The sequence below is a fragment of the Opisthocomus hoazin genome, chromosome 1 (genome assembly GCF_030867145.1).
Source record: "Opisthocomus hoazin isolate bOpiHoa1 chromosome 1, bOpiHoa1.hap1, whole genome shotgun sequence".
In the NCBI taxonomy this organism is placed as follows: Eukaryota; Metazoa; Chordata; class Aves; order Opisthocomiformes; family Opisthocomidae; genus Opisthocomus; species Opisthocomus hoazin.
The window spans coordinates 47,507,999-47,530,337 of NC_134414.1; the positions used below are offsets into that span (position 1 = coordinate 47,507,999).

Sequence of the window (22,339 nt, forward strand, 5' to 3'; positions counted from 1 at the left end):
TGGCATTTATCTTCCCAAGTAACCATCAGGTGTGATGGAGCCTTCCTTTCCTGGAGATGGCTGAACACCTGCCTGCCCACGGGAAGTGGTGAATGAATTCCTTATTTTGCTTTGCTTACATGCACAGCTTTTGCTTTACCTATTAAACTGTCTTTACCCCAACCCCCAAGTTTTATCACTTTTACCCTTCCGATTCTATCCTCTCATCCTACAAGGGGGGGGGAGGGTGGTGAGTGAGTGGATGTGTGGGCTGAACTGCCTACCAGGGTTGAACCACAATAGGTGAATATAGTTACAGCAGAATTAGAGGATTTTCATGAAAACAGACATATATCTGTTAAAGTGTGTAGAACTTGAATAGAAAGAAGATTTGAAATCTTTAGTATTTGATAGGATTAGGTCAAGTAATTTTAATTACTAATATCTTAGTTTCAGCTTCATAAAGTTGGAGATAAAAATATTTAGGTGAACTCATTGGGATTTTTACTAAGTACTATTAAGGGTGTAAGGTAATAGAGTTCAACAGAGAGATGCAGTAATGTAATTCCCTGCTTATGATACTATTTATTTTTAACTGTACAAATTGCAAACAGTGATGAAGAACAATACCTGCCCAGAAAATCTCCAAATAAACTATCATTGCTATTGAGAGGTATTTGAAAAATCCCACTGATTTCATTTGGAGTCCCAGCGAAAATGATGGAGGCAAAGAAAACATACGACAAAGAGCAGCAGAAAAGGAGATAAGGCAATGAATGAACAGCATACCCAAACAGTGAAACTAACATCCTTGACATTTCCAGTAATCTTTACTGATTTCTCTCTATTTTCTGCCTTTCCAGCTTAATTTTTAAGGTTTCACTTATGCATTCTCTGTGTAACACACAATTACTACACACAATTATTAAAGTGTGTCGCTACTTTAAAGTGATTAAGAGGTGAAACATCCATATAGGATGTATGGAAGCACAGTAAAAAGCATAAAACAACAAGGAGGGAAGGAGGGAGGAAAAAAGGCAGGCAAGCAGGCAGAAGGAAGGGAAGGCAGGGAAGCAGGAAGAGAAAGAGGGAGAGAGGGAGGGGAAAGTGATAGAGGGAAGGTGAAAAAGAGGGAGAGGGAGAGATAAAGGAAGGAAGGAGGAAGAAAAATTGGAAGAAGTTCATGATATTGTGAAAGACAGGGAGAAGCAAAAAATTAACTTCTGTAATTCATTATATAGCTACAATTCTTAGTCTACCCTTCTCATGTATTTTATATGTTGATCATATAAAAATCACATGTTAATATTCTTGGTGCTGCATATATTCTTTGTGTCCTTTTCAGAACAGGTTGCATGAAAAAAGCTCATAAATGCTGTTGATGAGCTTTTTAATAAAGATGTAATTGCACCCTTCTGATTTTTTAATAAAAGTACATGGTTCAGAATATTTAAAATACATTTTTTTATATTGCTCTCTGTTGCAGGTGTCATCTGTTACAATGTCTTTAACACCTTTAAGTCTAAATGAGTTATAAAAAAGTAACAGTTTTTACGTGACATATTTCCATAAAAGGAATAAAAAAAAGGATTTATTTCTGGTAAGGAACATTTCCAGTCCAAATAAGACAATATGGTATTTCTTCGTGCCAGGAAAAAAAAGCATGATGAACAGTTGCCAAGGGGGAGGGGGCAGGGAGAAAAAGCACCAGACAGTGTGATGCTGCAAAGTTCAATTTAATAACTGAACCAAAGCGGTAGATAAGCTGTGTCAGGAAAAACTTCACACTCCCACACATGCAACCTACATACAGTTCCAGTTACTGAAGCTGGTCCTAAATATGAGTTGTCACAGTGGAGCCCGTGGAAATGCAACACTTGCTCCAACTCAGTGTTGGATGTCTGCACAATATGCCTCTTCCCCTGTCCTTCTGATCCCAATCTCTGTTACTGGGGAGGTGTCACACAGGCCACCAATAAAATTAGTCCATGATGATATTATGCATTTTCCCCACACTTTCAGGTTTTTGTTCTCCTTTTGCTTTCTGACCCACAGCTTCTACCAAGTCTTACCACACTCTGTCTTTATTTGCATTGTATTGTCAGCCATATTCAGTCACCCAACTCCTTATTAAGGCAAGGTTGTAATACTCCCATGCCAAAAGTTAAAACTCTCTGAATCTTTGCAATACTACAAGAAATGTTATAAATGTGAATAAAATATTTTATGAACCAGCATTCACAACAATTTTAAGGCTCAGGCTGGAGTAACACACCAATGAGACAGAAAGATCCATCTTTGTCTATTAACAATGAATGCTTTTTTGATATTGACTGAGGGAGAACATGCACCCTTCTGTTCCCCTGGCTCCAGTTAAGAAGACGTACTTGCAGATGATGTTTTTTTTTCCCAGCTTCAGGGAAGAGCAGGGCTAACCTTTACTCTGAACTGTTCTCTTTTTCTTCCAGTATTAAAAGTATCAAAAGAGATATCATGCTTTGAGATTTTACTGTCTTTATTCTTCTCGACTTAGTCAACAGAGAAGTGAGCTGTCTGCCCTACTGAAAACATTATTGCCAGACAAGATCAGAATGAATATTCTTATCCCTCTCAAGTCTGCACTATTATCACCCAAAATTAGCCATTGGGTATGTCTTACCCCTGGAAATGAGGAGCACCATCTCTGAATCAGTAACTCAAGATGTCTTTTTGCTTTTGAAAGACAAATCAGTCTTATCCTGACTGACAGCAAATACTCCTTAATATACCATCCAGCACTTAAGAGACATTCTCATAAATGGTATGTGTTTTATATCAAAGCTTAATGAAAATAGTACTAAAACTAAGTTGTAAGCTCTCAGGACCTGCCATTTTAAGAATGTGAATCACTGATGACTGTAGAAAGCAGAGCAATAACTAAAGACAAGAATCTTGGTGATGGAATTTCTATAGAGTAAGATTTTCACGGGTCGTATACTCTTCTGTTTACTTTCTCAGTCACAGTCTAATGCCTAAGATTGACTTTTCTGTTGTGTCCTGCTCTTGCATATTCCCTTCCTCTGTTTTTCCTACCAGAGCTCCCCATGTTAGTTTCAGTTCAATCACCCTGTCCAATGTTCTTCCCTTGTCCTCTCCCACTAGTTAAGTATTCCAGTTAAGCTATCTATCTTCTCTCCTCTCCTCTGTTATCCGACAAGCCCACAGAAAGCACAAATGGGTCTTCTTTCTTCCCTACAGGACTTCTTCTCAATCCTAAAGCATTTGGAATAGCAGACAGAAAATGCATTTACAGGTTATGTCAATGTTTGCTTGGTACTCCTGAATTGGAACTTAGATACATACTAAATTTTCAGAGAATTTAGCCCTCAACTTCTAATTTTCTACTACGCACGCAATCTAAGAATTCTAGAGGGTTTTTGTATTTAGCTGGTCTTGGATACTCTTTTGTGAAAACAAAGAATGTTTATCCCAGTACTGGGACATAAACTTCAGTCTTGCCAAAGACATGTACAAATGTCAGGTATTTGATTTTACACTAGATTGCAGATTCAAAGGCTTTGAATTGATAGCTACATAATTCAGCTGTCTTGATTCTCATCTTTGCTGTTTTCCGTGAATGCCAAGAATATCCTCCAAAATTCACTGTCTTTGGAGTGCTTTTGTAGTGTGATATTTGCAGTTCTGCATGTGCTGACACAGATTCATGCTAAATGATTTTAGACATCCACCAGTGCTTTTTAGGTTAAGAGTCTGCTTGCCCTGAGCAAACTCTATGGACAGTAATTTATTTATGTCTACAGTTTAGTACGATAAAGCAGGATACATAAATTTATATATTCTTCACTTGAGAGACTGAGATGTAGATCTTGTGACATGACAGACAAACCATCACCAGACCCAGTGAAGAAAGAAGAGACATATCACAGTATCCTTAATGTGAAATTGTATTTCTGCTAACACTCAGATGCATAGTACGTATTAGTTTGATGGGATACTAATGTTGCTGCTGAATATTCAGGTTTCTGGAATTAGAATAAACTTGAAAAACAAATTAAAACTATAGGAACTGTTAAGTCCTTTGTATAATGTAAAAAGATCATTCAGATGAGAGTGCTAGTTTTCATAGCAGCACTCTAGGAATAATACAGTTTTCTGCCATACTAATGTTTCTAATGTGGCATCTAGGCAATAAAATGGAAGTTCCTGATGATAAAGAAGCCATCAAATTGTGATTAATACACTATAGACTACTTGCTTAACTATTTTCCTGTAGATTTTACAGCATTTTACTACCAGCAGTTGTCTTCTCTCTTTCCTATTAATTATCTTGTTGTCCATATGCTAGTTCTTGAAATGCTCTTACTTTCCTCTTCTCCTGCTGTGTCTTGATGGAATGGTACTGTAACGTGCAATGTCACAGCTGTATTAAGGAGACCATGTAAAAAAGCAGCACACTGTGTGAAGTGCTGATTATTACTTTCAAACAAGCATTTTAAAAATACCAGAAGTGTGAAAAGTGACCTGTGAAGTACAATTTCTTCTCAAAGACGAAAAGGAGAAAAAAGAAATTGGAAGCAAGAGTCATAATAATAGTCATAATAAAAGTTTAATGTCATGAATTTAAAAAGAAAAGAAAGTCATACTATCAAGAGAAATAAGCTAGTCTAAGCTTAGTTTTGTACACAGATCAGATTTTGTGTTTTAGTTGAAAGTAAGATAATAACAAGCATTTTGGGACTCTTGTTCGTGTTTGCAGTGTTTTAGTCTTTTTTACTTCTGTGTATTGCTGGTATGGCTTTAAAGTGGTAGAATAGAGAAAATTCTAAACTTAAAAAAAAAAATACTTCCAGGTAAGGCGTAAATGATACAGTGAGTTCCAATATGCTTTTGTTTTTCATCTCTGTATCTCTGGTTTCATTATTTATTTAAATTATTCTGGCTTCTTTGGAAAATTTTCAGCTTCTCCTAGTCCAAAGGATGTTAGGGAAAGGAGCTTAAAAAAACCCAAACAATTGGAGTGTCAAAATAACTACTTTACCAATCAGAATTTAAGTAGAAAAGTGAAGGGATCTGTTTTCTTCAATAAGCATTCTACGTAGACCTAAGAACTAGGGACATAATTAAACCTTTTGCTCCAAGCTAGTGTACTGAAAATTAACTCATTTGAAAGAAAATATATAAGAAATTTGAATATAGGAAGCCATACTTTTCCATCTCCATATGTCAATATGTACAAGATGCATAATGTTTTTTTCCAGGGACACCTTGCCATGCGTAAGAGAAAAAGGAGAATTACTAATTTAGAGTCCCAGAGACTCAATGATCAGTGACATTTCAGCAAGGTTTTGCCACAGTGTCTTTTCACTTCTGTTGTTAGTGGTGCTGGAATAAACAGTAAGTTGCATATGTGTACAACTATGTAATTTTTAAAGAATACATGTAACGTTTTTCAGTACATGATCTTATTAACACTGAATATTCCAAATTTGTGAATAGAATCTATGAAGTAAAAAGCATAAACCAGAACAATTACAGCTTTTTATAGTTCAGTTCCAAACTTCTCTCCCCTTAAAAAATACATTCAATGGATTAGTATGTCCAGTTTAGTCATAGGTATATGGAGTCTTTTTATTTTGCAATTAGATTACACTGATTTTTTTCCACAGAATGTCCCAAGATAGTTTCTTGCACATACTTAATTTATATTAAACTTGAATCAAAAATCTCAAATAATTAAAAAGTTCTTACAATACCAATTCACTTTCAAAAGTGCGTGCAGTGTGCACTAAAACCAATGTTCTCCTTACACTACAGTAGCTGCAATATTTCCTGTTGTGTAAACAATAAATTGTTCCAAGCTAAAAACCAAACAAATCCTGATATGGATGGAAATGTCGTATTTTAAAAGTTTTTTTTGTAAAATATTTTCCTCAAAACTATTCTTTTTTTTTTTTTTTTCTCCAAGTGTTAAGAACATAATATGCATTTTTAGGCAGATAAATTTTCAGCAATATGAGTAACAATGTCACCTTCCAGTGTGTGACACACAGTATCTTCCACAGTTGCTCAAGAACTGTAATCCATCACAATATCCCCTTAGGTGGCTGGACAAATATTTAAACAGGGCTTTTGAAGAAATATCAATAAAACACAAAATAAAACAAATTTTAAAAATTCTGTTGCTGTCTGGAGTCACTCTAGTTTTCTATGAACGTTATCTATCCTAACAAAAAACATCTTACAGACCATCCATTAAGTGCAGGATGCCATGAAGTCTGAACACAGCCTGCACAGGTCTTCTTGCAGATTTATATTTTCTATGTAAGTAGGAAAATTTGTACAATACTATATTTTGGAAATGTATGCCTGACACAGCATAAGAAACAGAAAATCGCAGAATGCTTTAAATTTCAGTGTGTTACTGCTAACTTGTTGCTAACATGTTACCAATAGCTTGTTGCTAATAAAAGTCAATTAAATGTTAGCTTGGGTAATCCCATCTGTTGCACATTGCTTAAAAAATAAAACTAAAAAAAATAAAAATCTGAACTTTTGCTTTATGTTGTCTCTGGATACACTGCTCATATCTAAGACCGCTGAAAATGCACAGGAGATACATTTAATAGCCTCATAGACTGATTTTGGTTCAAACTGACCTTGGGAAGTCACCTAGACACACTCCCTGCTCCATGTATGTGTACCTAGGTCGGGGTACTCAGCGACATTTTCAGTCAAGTCTTGAATACCTCCAAGAAAAGATCCCAAAACCTCCACTGGTTGTAGCTTTTCTAATGTTTGACTACCCTCGTGGCATAGATAGATAGATAGATAGATAGATAGATAGATAGATCAGTCAATCAATAAATAAATAAATAAAATCCTAATATCCAGTCAGGATTTCCTGTGTTCCAATTCGTGTCTGTTGCCTATCACTCTGTGCCTCCAAAAATAGTCTCGCACCATCTTCTCTGTACCCTTCAATCAGGTAGGTGCAGAGAGCAGTAAGGTCTCCCTTTGACCTCTCTTACCTAGGTTCAACAGGTCCAGCTCCCCTATACACTGCGTGCTCCAGCATCCAACCAGCTTGGTAACTTCCACTAGACTCACTGCAGTATATCCAAGTCTCTCTTGTAACTGAGGAACCCAAAAGTAGACACAGCACTTCATATGTGGTCTCATGGGTGCCAAACAGGGAAGGATCACCTGCAACTTGCTCACTCTCACTAATACATGTGTTGGATGTTGTTGGCTGCCTTTGCCACCAGGGTACATTGCTGGCCTACATTCCACTTCGTGTCCATCAGGCCCCCCACGTCCTTTTATGCAGAGATGCGTCCTGGACAGCTGGTCCCCAGCCTGTACTGGTGCATGGGGTTATTTTTCCCCACGTTGCAGGACTCTGCATTTCCCTTTGCTGAACTTCGTGATGTTCCTGTCATCCTATTTCTCCAGCCTGCCCTCTAAATAGCAGCCCTGTCCTCAAAGATATTGATCATTTCCCTCTGCCAGTTTTGTGATATCTGTAAACTTGGTGAGAGAGAACTCCATCCTATGATCTAGATCATTAATAAAGTTATTAAACAGTATCGGACCCAGAAGTGATCCCTGAGGAACATCACTACTTACTGGTCACCAGCTGGACTTATTACTACAGAACACAACTCTTTGAGCCCATCTGTCCAGTCAGCTTTCCACCCATCTTATTGTCTATTTATCCATGTGTCACCAATGTGGTGGTAAGGAGGTCAAAGTGGTCAAAACAAAGTATGATAAGAAGTCAAGAAAGCTGTTATCTGGTCAGTATCTATTGAACAGTATCTAGTCAACTATCTTAAATAGAAAGCCAACTGAGGACCCTTTATACAAATCATGTTAAACAGCATGTGTTAAAGAACTGTTAAATTACAGTACTAGAGAGTTTCCTCAATATCAATACCTTAATAATATCTTTCTTAATTTGAATATGGAGCATTGTCATAATATTTCAATAGGCTTCAGAATGAGCTGTTGTAAATGGAACTGGATAGGAAAGGTTTTATCTATCACTCCTTCCCTTCTCCACCCCACCAAGTTTTAACTGTGAAATTCTGTGGCTCAGATGATAAACATAACTAATAATATGATCACTGAAGCTCTTCACAATAAAAGATCACTAAAAAATTTGCATAAAGCACACACTTCACTTAAATGAAGTGGTTGCTCCATCTGCAGTATAATCAGAATTCTCAATAAGTTAAAGGGTCTATACAGAGTCAGTATATGTCACTGAGATTACTTACATGCTTATAATTAAATTTGAATAATGTTTTGCTGTGCTGGGACTAATGACCCTTACAGTGTGAAGCAGAGGTCTGCATCTATGAGAGACTAAACACCTTCTACCACTTAATTCAAAGGCACTTGCAAACATTCTGCATCTCCCAGGCTTGGAACTGTAATATATGTTAGGGTCCTTTACATTGCTAACATTTTGACTGGGTTACAGAAACATCAATCACTTTATTGATATACATTCTTCTGCTCATGGAAATTTTGCTTACGGTATTCTCCTACTCAGTGCCTCAAAGTAATCTGAAGATTTTCCAACTTTATGTTTAGCAATTTATCTTGGAATATGGTGAAATAAAAATGTGGAACAAGCTCTATCATCTCAATTGTCAAACTGCATTTTCAAGATGCAGAATAATCACTGAGCTTTAAAGTGAAGTTTCCTGAGAGGTAAAGTACTGACAGATTAAATGGTTGTATGTATCAGGTACTTCAATTTTCTATTTGAACAACTGGGCTTCAGTCAAATGGCATGACATTGAGATGAAGAAACTGGTAGCATAACTTGGAATGTCACACTAAATTTCTAATCTTTATCTATATGTCACAACATAAGCAGAACCATGTTTTTTAATGTGAGAAAGCAAACTACAGCTGTATTCAAAACATTACCAAGAGTGAATAAAATTTTTAAGAATTTCCAGTGCTATAAAACCAAACTGCAATAATCTATTTAAAGAAAAATATGACCAAGTTTTCATCTCTCAATATTTACTAATGTAGAAAAGCAGTTGTTATTAGAAGGGCCAATGGTACATCAAGGCCACAGAGTTCACTAAACTAGCATGGTCTATTCCAAACTTTCAGCAAGAAACATATGATAGTTCAAAGTAAACTACATTATAAAAAGTCATATATTCTAGAAAGAATTGCATCCCAATAAGTTTGCCATCACAATTTTGAATTAGACTTTTTTCTGTTTTATAAAGAGATAAATAAGAGCACACATTATGACTCTGACTTCTGACAAGTATGACCAGCTGATAAACTGCAGACTTTAGACGTTAGCTTTCCTAGATACAAACCCCCTGATAACTAGAAGAATAAAGAATGGCACTAAAAATGTGTTAGAATAATGGATTTGGTTTAGCTTATTGATATTTTCGATTTTGCTGTAGGTTTTTTTGTGAAAAGATATCACATGCATTTCACTGTACTATCATATAGCTGACAATAAGCTAGTAATTTAAAGTTATCAGATATATGGCTTTGCAGATCGAAAATTTACAGAAATTGTCAGGCTAGTAAAAAACCAGATTGTAATTAAGGAGTACAGAAGTCTTAAAACAAGAGAGACATGGACATTTGTCTTGCCATTTAAATTAGCAGATTCATTAAAAGAAAACAAAAAAAAAACAAAAAAAAAACCAAAAAAAAACCCTAAACCTCATCACACCTAAATGTCTAAAAAAAAAGAAACCAATGAAACCTTGAATTTTTTTTTCTTATTTTTAACTTCTTGCTTCTAATTCTTTAATTTTAAATGTTGCTATTCAAGCTCCATTTATAAGAAGTATGGGGAATGCAAAGATAGAAACATTGTTCACTCACTTTTCATGAAGTCTGCCTTCCCCTCTTGCCCCACTACCCTCATAACTTGTCATTTGGCTAGTGTATTTTCTAAAGATTTTTCAAATGTTCTCTGGTTTTCCTTCATCGCTTTTGTTATCTTAATTTCCTCACTGCCTCCCCTCCTCCATGCACACATTATCTTTTCCTCACTTAGATTTTGCATTTCAAAAGAACAATTTGATATTTGACACTGAATTCTAAATATCTCAGTAAATACCAGGGATATTATGCCTCTGCTTATGGAAAGGGATATATAACTGTACAATTAATGAATTTTACTTCAATTAGAGGCTTTCTCCAGGCTCAGCAATGACTTTTTGCATTTTGAAAAAAGTTTGTCACATTTGAATTAAGTCTGGACTTACTTGTGTCAACTATGCAAATAAAAATTTGTATTCATGGCTTCCACAAATTTCATAATTGAGGAGAATTGAACAGTTATCTAATGTGCTGGAAATTACATATCTCCTGAAGTCAACAGGATTCTTCAATTCAGTGGTCTGCTCTTTAGCAGGTATTTCTCCTTCAATACAAAAAAAATTCCAAGCTCAAATATCTTGTCTTCATAACACTTTACGTGAAAGCGCAAAGTAATATTAGTATATATACATAAATTATTTTTTTTATAAGCAACACTGAAGTCTGACACTAGTCAAGGAAATTGCTTTTGAAAAATGAAGATTAAAACATTTATGGAGATTCACTGGAGCAAACCATTTTCATGAAAATAGATTGATTTTCATTGAAACATTATTGTGAAGACAACTGTGAATGACTTTCTAGTTAAAACTAATTGGTGAAAGAAAGCCGTAAGACATTTGCTACGTATCATGCAGTCAGAGAGTTATCCTAATGGTCCAGCACTTTAAATGAGTACCTCAACTAATGGCTACAGAAAAATAATGTTTTCTTCTTTTTTTTTATCAGGAATCAACTAGGATTTCACAGAGCCAGAATTTGAGATACATCACTTGTGACTCTTAAAGAAAGCACCCTGAAAATCTTTAAAGAAAGGGCTTTGAAGTTCTCTTGAAACCATAAGAAGTTTTTTAAAACAAGACTTTCCTCATCCTTTTTTAAAGAGGGCTTCCCCTCAAATCCTCTGCATAAGACGAGTTTGTTAACAAACCCCTCTCCCCCTTGCCCTGCTTCAGGTTTGCTCTCATCACAGTCCATACTATTTCCCTGGAGTCTGAAGGAAAAAATAATGCTTTCCATCACCTCGGAGACTACGCATTTGCTCTTTGCTCTGCTCATGACTTTCCTACTCTTTCTTCACAGTACAAGGTTTCTAGAAAATTTTCCTGGTTATGCATGCACATGAAGAAATAATCACTTTTGTTTTATGTAGATTCTCTCTGATCCAGAGTGTTACAGTCAAAACAGGAAACAAGGCACTCTTCATACACTCACAACTGCTCATCCACATCCTTTAACACAAAACAGTATATCAAATAGATGTGAGCTGCCTCCCACTTAAATGCAATTACACTATGTCTATGAAAATATCACACGCTATGAAGCTTAACTTTTTGGATTATGTTTTCAGTGGGTCGGAAGTTTAATCACATACAGAAAAAAATCTTGTAATTGCATAGTTGAATAGATGTGATTATTTGTATTTCTAGCAAAGAGAAAGTGTAACTATCATGCATGCTTGCAAATGTAGTTACATCAGAGCTGGCTTATTAATTACAACTGACTTCCTTTTTGATTCAAAATATTTTGTTGGTGATTTTCCCATTACACATAATTCAGATTTTACACCTGAGCATTAATAATAATAATAGATTATATAACATACTTAATATCGTAGAAATGGAAACAGATCTTTGTGATCTTTGTGACACATTAGATATGTACCAGTCACAAGTCTTCAAATGTACTATAATGAGTAATTTCACTCAACCCAAAAATCTTTCAATAAATTGTTCTAAAGAATAATGAGAATTTTTTTGAACTCAAGGTTTTTTTCTATTAGTTTTAAATTTTTTTTCACTTTTCATAATATTGCCTTTCACAAAAAAAGTCAAAAATTCATACATTAATCTAAAAAATACATTGCTGAAAAGATTTCATTTTTTCAACCCAAACCTGTTTACATCTAATGCGATCTCATTCTAAGGTAGATCAGGGGAATTCTGGTCTGACAGTTTATTTCTCTCCACTGACAGAAGAAGGTTAAACTGTCTAGCTTGGACCTGGAAAACTACATTTTAGATGTCTAAATACAGAGAAAACTAAAACCAGCCACAGAACTAGCTCTGTAAGTGTAAAATGGACAGGACTACCTGAACTGTAGTGGCAAGAAAAACACAGTTAAACCTCTGAATTACAACATGGTATTAGTTACACAAAAAAATAAATAAAATAAGGATGTAACTGCTGGACAAGCAAAGCAGATTCATTGAAATCTGCTGTATTACTTCAATAATAATTTCAGTATAGAACTTAAGGGACCATTATTTCTCAGGAATGATACATAATCTACTGTTTATGTAAGCTTAATCTCATGAGCCAGATGTTTTCAATTTTGTCACACTATGTAGAAGCAAATGTGTACTGATATGATTTAGTTTCTGAATAAGTAGCATATTTTTGCTTCACTGATTCTGATTAATTTGTAATTCTGATGCCATATCTGTTCTGTCAGGTATAACTGAAGAAATTTAAAATATTGTAAAATAAAACTTCAACTTTCTACCTTAATCTAATTCACAGATAATAAAAGGAGGGTTGATTCTTGACAAAAAGATAAAACAAAACCAAAACATCCCTTGATATTGTTCCCATGCGGAACAATGACAATTACAAAGATTCCCTAAAGCTAACCAAAAAGGAACAGTGATTAAAAAGTATCCTAAGGACTTACAGATACTTTGTACTATTATCCCATGTATGTGAACATGCATCTAATGAATGCATATACCATTCTGACTCAGCAGACAATGCATTCATCGTAGCAAGGCAGTTCTTGTAACTTCACTGAAGTTGAGAGTTCTGGGCTCCCCAGTTCAAGAAGGATGAAGAGCTACTGGAGAGAGTCCAGCGGAGGGCTACAAGGATGGTGAGGGGACTGGAGCATCTCCACTACGAGTAGAGGTTGAGGGAACTGGGCTTGTTCAGCCTGAAGAAGAGAAGGCTGCGAGGGGACCTTATAAATGCCTACAAATATCTGAAGGGTGGGTGTCAGGAGGATGGGGCCAAGCTCTTTTCAGTGGTGCCCAGTGACAGGACAAGGGGTAATGGACACAAACTGAGGCACAGGAAGTTCCGTCTGAACATGAGGAGGAACTTCTTCTCTCTGAGGGTGACGGAGCACTGGAACAGGCTGCCCAGGGAGGTTGTGGAGTCTCCTTCTCTGGAGATATTCAAGACCCGCCTGGACAAGGTCCTGTGCAGCCTGCTGTAGGTGACCCTGCTTCGGCGGGGGGGTTGGACTAGATGACCCACAGAGGTCCCTTCCAACCCCTACTATTCTGTGATTCTGTGATTCTGTGAGAGGAATCACCATTCCTACGGTTTCAAAAGGGCCACTTATGAAATAAAGTTCCATACAAATACAGAATAATTTCAAGCAAAAAAGTAACAAGTTATTTTTACTTACAGAAGATACAGAGGATACACAAGATCATAATTTATATCTTCTAAAACTGCCTTACCATGGTGTAGTTGTGAGCCACCTTCATAAGCTCTGTGCATCCTTGTGCATCAGCAAATGCTCGTATTCCCAAACAGTTGGATGGATGCAAAAGCTTCATTAGAAAATGGCAGCAAACCTCTACTACTTGTGGGAGCTGGAGGAGGCAGGCAGCTGCTAGAAGATTTTCAATGGTGTCTTCTTTCAATTCCAGGCAGCCTGAAAAAAAAAAAAAAATTGATGCAAACTTCTTTTCTTGGTATTTACATCACATGCAGTATCAAAAGATCTTTTCTAAGTAATCCTATCTCTATATAAATAACTCTACAGAAAAAGCGAAGAGAAGGATTAATCTCTGACTGTTTCCCTCAGTGACCTGAGCGTTACAATATTAGAAACATTTCTTTTTAAACTACTATTAATTCAACTGTGTAACAGGGATACAGATAGAGATTGTAAAGTGTGGAAAGGAAGAGAAGAATTAGGAATACTGGTTTATTTGCTATAATGTGTCTCAAATTTGAGTAAGTATCTGGATATCAACCAGGCTGTGACTTTTTTTTTTTCACTGAAATTGGTGATAAAATTTGCATTATCTTCAGCTGTACAGAGAAAAATTTACACTCATTTACAGCCCTGCAAATAATGAAATAACTGGCTAACGTAGTATGACTAAAACCATAAAAATTTCTTCAAAATAGGGCTTAAAATCTTCAAATTTAATGTGGCTTATTTGTAGTGTGACTTTGAGATTAATTTTATCTGAGTAATACATGGCAGGGCTCTGACTGCATATAGTCCTTCTGAAAGACTTTATATTAGCTAAAAGAACAAATACGGATGCATAATATTTATATTCTGTTATTTAATACTCATATTGTACTTTATTTTGTAATATCAGAAGTCCCTTTATATTGCAGATTGACATACTTTTTAATAAATAAAAGGTAAAATAGAACAAAATAAACTTAAAAAATAATTTATTTTAGTGTGGAATAACTGTCATTCTTGTCATCATGCTCCCATTCCCAACTTCTCATTCTTACATGATTTTTTTTTGCATTAGTATCTCTTAGATCGAGAAATCTCTCTAAGATTAGAATGAGAGATCTTTCTTAGAAATCTCTAATAAGTTAAGAAACTGTAAATTAGAGATCACAGGGATGTCTTGGAGAACTGTAAAAAAGAACAGGAAATTAAAATGTGCAAATATATAAATTATAAGAATATAACACTCCTGATTTTATTTTGCTGTGCTTGGAAAAATAATTTCAAACTATAACAGGATTAAGTGTATATAGATTTTTCTGTTCAAATTAATATAGCTCAACTGTTAGATAAACTCCGTCTTTCCCCCACACAAATTTTGTATTTGTTGACACATAAAAAGAAACCTACAAAATCTTAATAGTTCTATTACATGGCATCAAGCACTTCTAAAATCCTCAACTTCACAACAGAATGCCATTGAAAAGAAAAAGTGCTTTATATTGCAATACCAAGCCAAAAATACAATACTCATAACACTGAAGATCTGACCTTTTCTCCTTCTTTCATAGTATTTGGAACTTCTAACATAGGATGGAAACTGGGAAGATATACTTCATTATATTTAGTTATAATACACCCTTTTTCGAAGGTTAGAGCTTCAGATCAAGTACACAGCGTGATTTCAATGCCTTTCCTCTGCTTATTTTCATGCATCTATTAGTGTCACAGGAGTTTCTATTTATGTTCTCTGACTTATTCTCATACTTTCTGTCCACCATTCATTTATGCAATGCTGATTCTTGACTGACCCATATATTTATCAGTGACACTCTGACATTTGATGCATGCTTGCAGGTAACCACTGGCTACACAGTACTCATTGTCTAGAACACAGTTCCACTGTGTTACATGGAAGCCATCAAAATACAGCTGTTTTCAGGTTAAAACTGATCATCTCAGTACCAGAAGGAAGAAAAATAAAAATGTGCAAAACACCTGTGAAAAGTAGACCGACTGAGAAATGTACTGATGGAAACAAAATTAGAAAAACGGAATTTTAAATCTCCTTTTCTCATATGCCATCTATTTTTCAACAACCTCAAAGAAGTCTCTGGCCTTACAAAGCTGATCCAGATAGCGTTTGCAGGTGATGTAAGGACTGAAAGAATTACCAGCCTTTATGAAGAAAGGTAATAATGTCACAATTCGGCTTTTTACCACTAAATATAGCCTTAGCAGAAGAACCCAAAGGAAATGGTTGCAGCCACATCAATCCATTTATTTTCATACTGAAGATATTTTATGTTATCTGTAAGGAAAACTTGGAAACTAGTAGGATTAAAATAAGTTTAAGTCAATAAAAATTATTACCTGTTTTATAAATAATATATTTCTTTATGTAACCAGCATGACCATTTTGAAGGAGATCCTTCACATTTTTATGGAAGAGAGTGAAGTTTCTGAGTTACGTATTAATCAAGGGAGGAAACATACAATCGCTTCTGGGATACCTGGGGATATGAATATATTATAGCTTGACTTGTTTTTAACTAAATTCAGAAGCACCGATTTATTGCTTAATATATCTAGGATAAGAGCTAGAAAATTACACTCAGCTTGAGCTAAAGAGGAGTTTACCGTGCTTCTTTCTTTCAATACTGTTTTACCGTGCCTTTTTTTTTTTCTCTTTCCCTGAACAAACATGGTAAGAAGTAAGATAGGGCTCTCCAGGATCCTGTTTTTACAAAGCATTAGCTTCAATACTAGATAAGTATCTAAACCATCTAAATGCTTTCCAAGACTTGCTTATCTTCATTTTTAAACATGAAGACACCTTAGTTTGGTCACATGGGCTGTATTCACTTCTTCAGGAGGGCACTGTGACATTTTTATGCAAAGTTCTCTGAGATATCAAGTGCTTAGCATGGTCAGAGTTTGCAAAAAAATCTGTTAAGAGGCTCTGTATATACAACGACAACTCTTCAGACAGTTTCATACTGACAATTAAAAGATCCAAGCATCTATTAAAAATGTTTAACAGGATATTCAAGGGGGCATTAATATTGCTGCTTCTTCAGTTCACCTCCCCTTCTCATTTTTATGCAATAAGGATCTTGCACAAGTACTTTATCCTGAGTAAAACAAATTAATGAAAGCTTAAAATCTCATTTTGTGTTACATTAATAAGGATGGAAAAAAATACATGAGAAAAACAATCAAAAAAACTTGAATGGATTCTAATTGTTATTCTAAATTATAGTTGTATTTGTGACAAATTTTATGTGTATTGCTTATGCAGAAATTAAAATGCCTGTCTTTATGATGCATTCTTATAATGAATACATTAATTTTACTACCTCATTACCAAATCTGAAGCAGAGCTAATATACAAAAATTCCCCAATATGTTTATACTTTTATTAAATCTTTCTCCACATTTAAGGGACAGTTTGGGGATTCTTTGTTTTTTGATTTTTTTTTTTTAAATCTTATCTTCTGTTTTTATTCTTTTTTCTACTCCTTAAGCTACACTATTACAACCAATTTTGTGTGTAGGGAATCACTGCATCTTTAACTATGTTTGCATGATGTTAATAAGGTCAGTGTGTGTCACAGGAATCACGTGGTCATTCGTGAGTACTGCCAAAGTCCACTGGATTTCAACGGTGCGGAAAATTACAACATTGCGGACTGATAAGGAAATCCTTTAACAAGTTAAAATCCCCCCTGAACAGGAACCTTCTTGCAAATGTCTGGCTAAAGATCAGAAAAGTATATTAGCAAAAATATGCCATGAGGTGGTACCTTTTAATCTCCTGGTCTAAAACAAAAAAACGAAAACATCTCTGTCATATAACTGAAATGTCATGGTTTTAAAGAAAATTTGTATGCTGACTTGTAAATATCAGCTTTTTAGAGAGAGACATTAATACGGTATTTTCTTCTTATGAAGCAACTGCCATTAATGTGCCTTAGCTGACCTTAGATATTTGAACTTAGTCACCTGCAAGATATACACAAACAAAATAAATAACAGGAGTAAAAACCATAAAAAAAATTATCTGTACGTCTAATCTTCCTAAAAACTTTTTGTAAACTGTGAGGAACGATATGTTATTGCTCTGAAACACACCTGAAGTTATGTTTTCCCATGGGCTATAGAAAAAATGTTAAAATAGGAATTTCATTGTTGGTATTATTTGCTAATGGTTACTAATTTGTCCTTGCATAGATCACATTAATAATTACATCACCAATAATTTAACTATTATACAGTCATTACATTTGGAAACTTTAACCTTAGTTTTATATACAAACAGAGGAGTACAAATTCACAGGTTAAAACAAACAGAAAAAAATGACAAGATAAAGGTTACCTCAACAATACACAAACATAAACAGAATTTACTAACCACATTTCCAACATCACAAATCTTGCACTCGTACTCCAAATAGGGTGGTGATTGCAAGAATTATTCCCAAAAGCTCATTTCAGATATAAACCCTTAGTTTCCCTTAATTGTTTTTAGTCAACGGACTTCAATACTTGGGTTTGCTTCCAGACTGTAGGTCTTACTCAACATGCTGGACACACTGAAAACCACTCCGGGAATCCACTTTTGTAAACAAAAGCAAATTTCATACTGAGGAGAGTGGGGAAATCTTGTTCCACAAGACTTCTACCAAATACTAGGTATGTTTCAGGAAGATTTTATTCCACTGGTTGCTTTCTGTTGATGGTATGAAGGGGAGTGTAACACATTTAGCTTCCAGACTTCCAGAACTATCCCAAAAGACCTGCCTCACCCAGGTCTTCTTGTTACTACCAAAACCACACAATACACACTCTCAGTACCTATATCTCAATGAGATACAGCCCTTCTATTACACTCCAGCCCTGGTCTCTGGGGAAAAGAAAAAAGAAAAAAAGAGGGGAAAAAAAAGGAAAAATATAAATATCTCAAGGACAAAGGAGTTCAACTTTCAGGTTTGAAGAAGCAGTATTTTATTCTCCACATCTGAAGCTAGCTCAGAAACAGAATACTCACCTCTCCCAGAATAAGCTTCTCAGTTTCTCAGGTGACAGTTTGGCAGCTTGTGCTATGGTAGCACAGAGCAGTTCAAATCCACACTTAAAGAGCAAAAGCTTACAGAGATGGAGGCGTCAACTGCCAACAAAAGATTTTTTCCTATGAGTCTACCTTACAGCCTAACGAAATCTGCTTTGCTTTGGGCTGGATTCCACTGCTGGGAGAAGTGAATACTACAGTCTCATCCTGTTCTGTGGCTGCATTTCAGCACAGTCGCTGTGTGATGGGTACAGAACAGCAAGCACATGAAGGTACGTTTCACAATGCATGGACAGGAGCAAAGAAATGCAGGAAAGGTGAGAACCTCTTTCACAAACTGCCATTGTGATTTTCCTGAATTTTTTGCTTTCTTTCAGAACTGTGGATCCACAGCTAGGCAGTTGAGCTCAGCAGAGCGGATATGGGTAAACATCTCCACTGCAGGAACACCAGAAAGAAGCACACTAAAGAGGTAGCCCATGTTACAGCAGCCTGTCTGATCACTTCACTGATGCTGTTCAGGCAACAGCATGGCATGAACCAGGTGACAATACGGGGGGGTGGCACTCCACTCAAAGGAACCCTCTCACTTTTCAGGCATGTCCTGTACTAATGTTCAGTGCTTGGTTTACTCCCTCGCTGGAGATCGAGGACTCTGAATGCAGCAAGGGATGGCTTTAAGAATGCACCTTGCAGCACAGTCAGTCTGATTGTTCTGCCCCTCCACACTCACTGCTTCCCTGAGACTATCTGAATTTATTCTTACTGACTTCTCAGAAGTAGCAAGTTTCACCACAGTACAAGGAGACGGTTACTAGTTATCTCCCCATAACAGTCTCAATCATTCTGAATGCTCACATTTTATGAATATCCAGTTCAGAGCTCTTTTCCAAGCAATTCTCATATCAGAAGAATGAAAAAACAGCTGGTTCCTAATACCTAATTGCAAATTTTGTCCCTTAATGAAGTGTCCTGGGTAAAAGGAGGAACAGAAACTGTTCATTTTATTGTACAACTCAAAAAATGAGCAAGGCCTTAGTGTTTCAGTGACAGGAATGCCAAACCTCAGCTCCAGCTGGACACAATCCTCAGAGGAGGGATTGCTCAAAAAAAAAAAAAAAAAAAGGAGGCAATCGGCTTCTGCAACTGGTTAAGTTAAATGGGTCTATGTAGATCTTTCCCACAGACCTGAATTAGATAAAAGCACACAGTTTGTTTTGGGATCTGAAAGACATTCAGTGTAGGAAGTTATTCGATTTCAAGCAGGCTGATGTCCACTGATGGAGGAGGATGACAGTCTAGCTCTACAGTTACACTGAGGAACTTTGGAATATTCTTGCATTGTACAGATGGACAGTACAGCTGATAATTCCACACAGGAATAATCCTTGGTGTTGCACTAAGGCTTTACTGATGCGTAAACAATAACTTAATAAGGAACACTATATGAAAACGTGAATCATGTCAATTGCTTCAGCACTAGTAAGAAAGTTAACCAGAGCAAAGGTATGTATGAAGTGTAGTCAATCAGAACATCCGTGGACAGACAATCTGAATGACTGCTTTGCAGATCATCAGACCACTAACACCTTCCCACTTCCTAAATTGGAGCAATCCTGATAAACAAGGCTTCTGTGGATAATTTCAACTCTCTCTTTGTGGACTCCTGAAAAGGACTTTATGACAAGCATCTGTTCCCAGAAGAGAACCTCACAGGGTATCTTCCATATCTAGTAGTTACAATTATTCAAGGTCTACCACCATCTAGTATGACTTATGACCATTTTTCTGTAGTCTTCATTAAACAAAGGCTAACAAAATCTTCTAGATCAATTCAATTACCTTAACTTGTCCTTTTATCACTCATCCCAGAGTTCCTGGAACAACTGATCTCACGTCTGAAGTGAATGGAAATTCACAAGGGTTTATTCCATTAAAGTGCAAAGTCGACCATCAAGTATATGTCAGAGCAAATATAGTGGGACAGCAGCAGGCAATAATCTCCTGTAAAAAGTGCTAGGTAGACATGGTCCATGTTCACAGGGGTCTCTAACATGATACCTCAGAACAAACAACTCTTGAACTTACTCAGTGTCACATGTCAGAGAGGTAGAGGCAAAGACTTTCACAATACTCACAGTATCAGGGGTCATTACAGTTCTCAATGTGATAAGTACCTCCTAGAGAGGAGTACCCTGACACACTGTAAAGAAGCTACCATCACCTAAGAGCCAAGGATTGTTTGAGCAGATGCCTTTAGTAATATACATAAAGCTTTACATTACATCTGTTAAGTTAAATTTGTCTGGGTCTTCCCTCCAGCACTGAGGCTAACTGAAATGAAATGGCCTCAGTTATACACTAAATTATCATCCTCCAAACCATGGTAGTCACATTCAAAGAGCATGTTGAAGAACAGTCTTGTGGCTGCTATAACCCCTGGACTGTATGAACACTATAAACTGGGACAGGCCAAAACTATGCTAAGTATCATTCTCACTGTTTATTTGTATAGACAACTGAGTTTCAGTGATAAAAAAACCCACAAAAAACCCTCAAACCACAACCAAAAAACAAACTTCTGAGATATTAAATTAGTAAAGCTTCTGTTGTAAGGAATCTAAGGGTCTTTGTGCTTAAAGGCAGGTTCTTTCTTGCTACATCCCTGCTGTCTGCCCTGTGTGTGTTATTAGATATAACGCTGACAGAGAAGACACTTGACAGTCCTTTAATTAAAGAATCCTCCAAATAAAGTCTAATTAAAAGCTACGTAGTAGGGCTTGAACCTCTTCCATGTATGATCAACGCTCTGGTTTTTTTTCAGATGTGCATAAACAAACCAAGGATTTTTTCTTTTTCACTGATTTTTGCTTTTCCAGTTTCATTAATGGTATGAAAGCACCAGCCTATTCTTCTGATCACTGTTGGGAATGCATACTAATTAGACTGACTGATGCAGTCTGAGGAAATCTATAGTAACATCATAGCTCTAACTTCAAAGGAAGGCTCCCAGAGTCACCAATGGCAGCAAAATACCAGAAGCTCAATCTCTAGTTTCAGGCCTATGTAAAACATACCAGCATAATCGAAAATAATCAAAACTCAAGTTTTAAGTTCAACAAAGAAGTACCTAAGAAAATGAGCCAAAGAAATAATATTCTTTATTTCTGCTTATCATGAACTCTAAAAAGATCAAAGAATACATATCCACGTATCCCAGGGCACTGGGATCTCGATCCTAGATTTTCTGCTATCGATTATCTTGCTACTTGAAAAATGAAACACACTTTCTGCATAAATAGTACACACCAGTGTTGCTTCAGAGTTCCTCAGCTGGCTCACATGAAACATTTAACAGACACACAAAAGAGGAAGCTTTGTTTCCTCTTAGGTTATAGATCTGTTATATCACACACGAAATATACTTTATTTACTTGAATAAACCAACCAAATACAGCAATGTGTGGACAGATTAAACCTATACCTTGCGTTGAAGTTGTATATTTTTTACTGGTCAAATATATCCTTCACAAAAAAACAGTGAGAAAAACCTTTGTGGTTCACCCTTGTGAATCTATGCAAACTACAGGAAGCACACAATTTTGATGCAGCTTTTTACTATTAAATCTATGTCATATATACATATGATTTGAATTACACAACTTGTAACTACCGTCTAACTTAGCTTACAAATTAGAAAACTTTGTGCTTATTTTAGATAAAGTGCAGTCACTACCTTATTAATTTATTTACAAAATTGA

At 36.0% G+C, this 22,339-nt stretch overlaps 1 protein-coding gene across 2 annotated transcripts in view; it reads right to left on the reverse strand.

Moving 5' to 3' along the window:
• KLHL1 (kelch like family member 1) overlaps positions 1 to 22,339 on the reverse strand; it is a 267,087-nt gene that overhangs the window by 152,190 nt on the left and 92,558 nt on the right. For both annotated transcript variants that reach the window (XM_075422821.1, XM_075422810.1), the window contains exon 4: positions 13,542 to 13,738. In XM_075422821.1, coding sequence (XP_075278936.1) covers positions 13,542 to 13,738 — 197 coding nt within the window. The remainder of the gene's footprint in view (positions 1 to 13,541; positions 13,739 to 22,339) is intronic.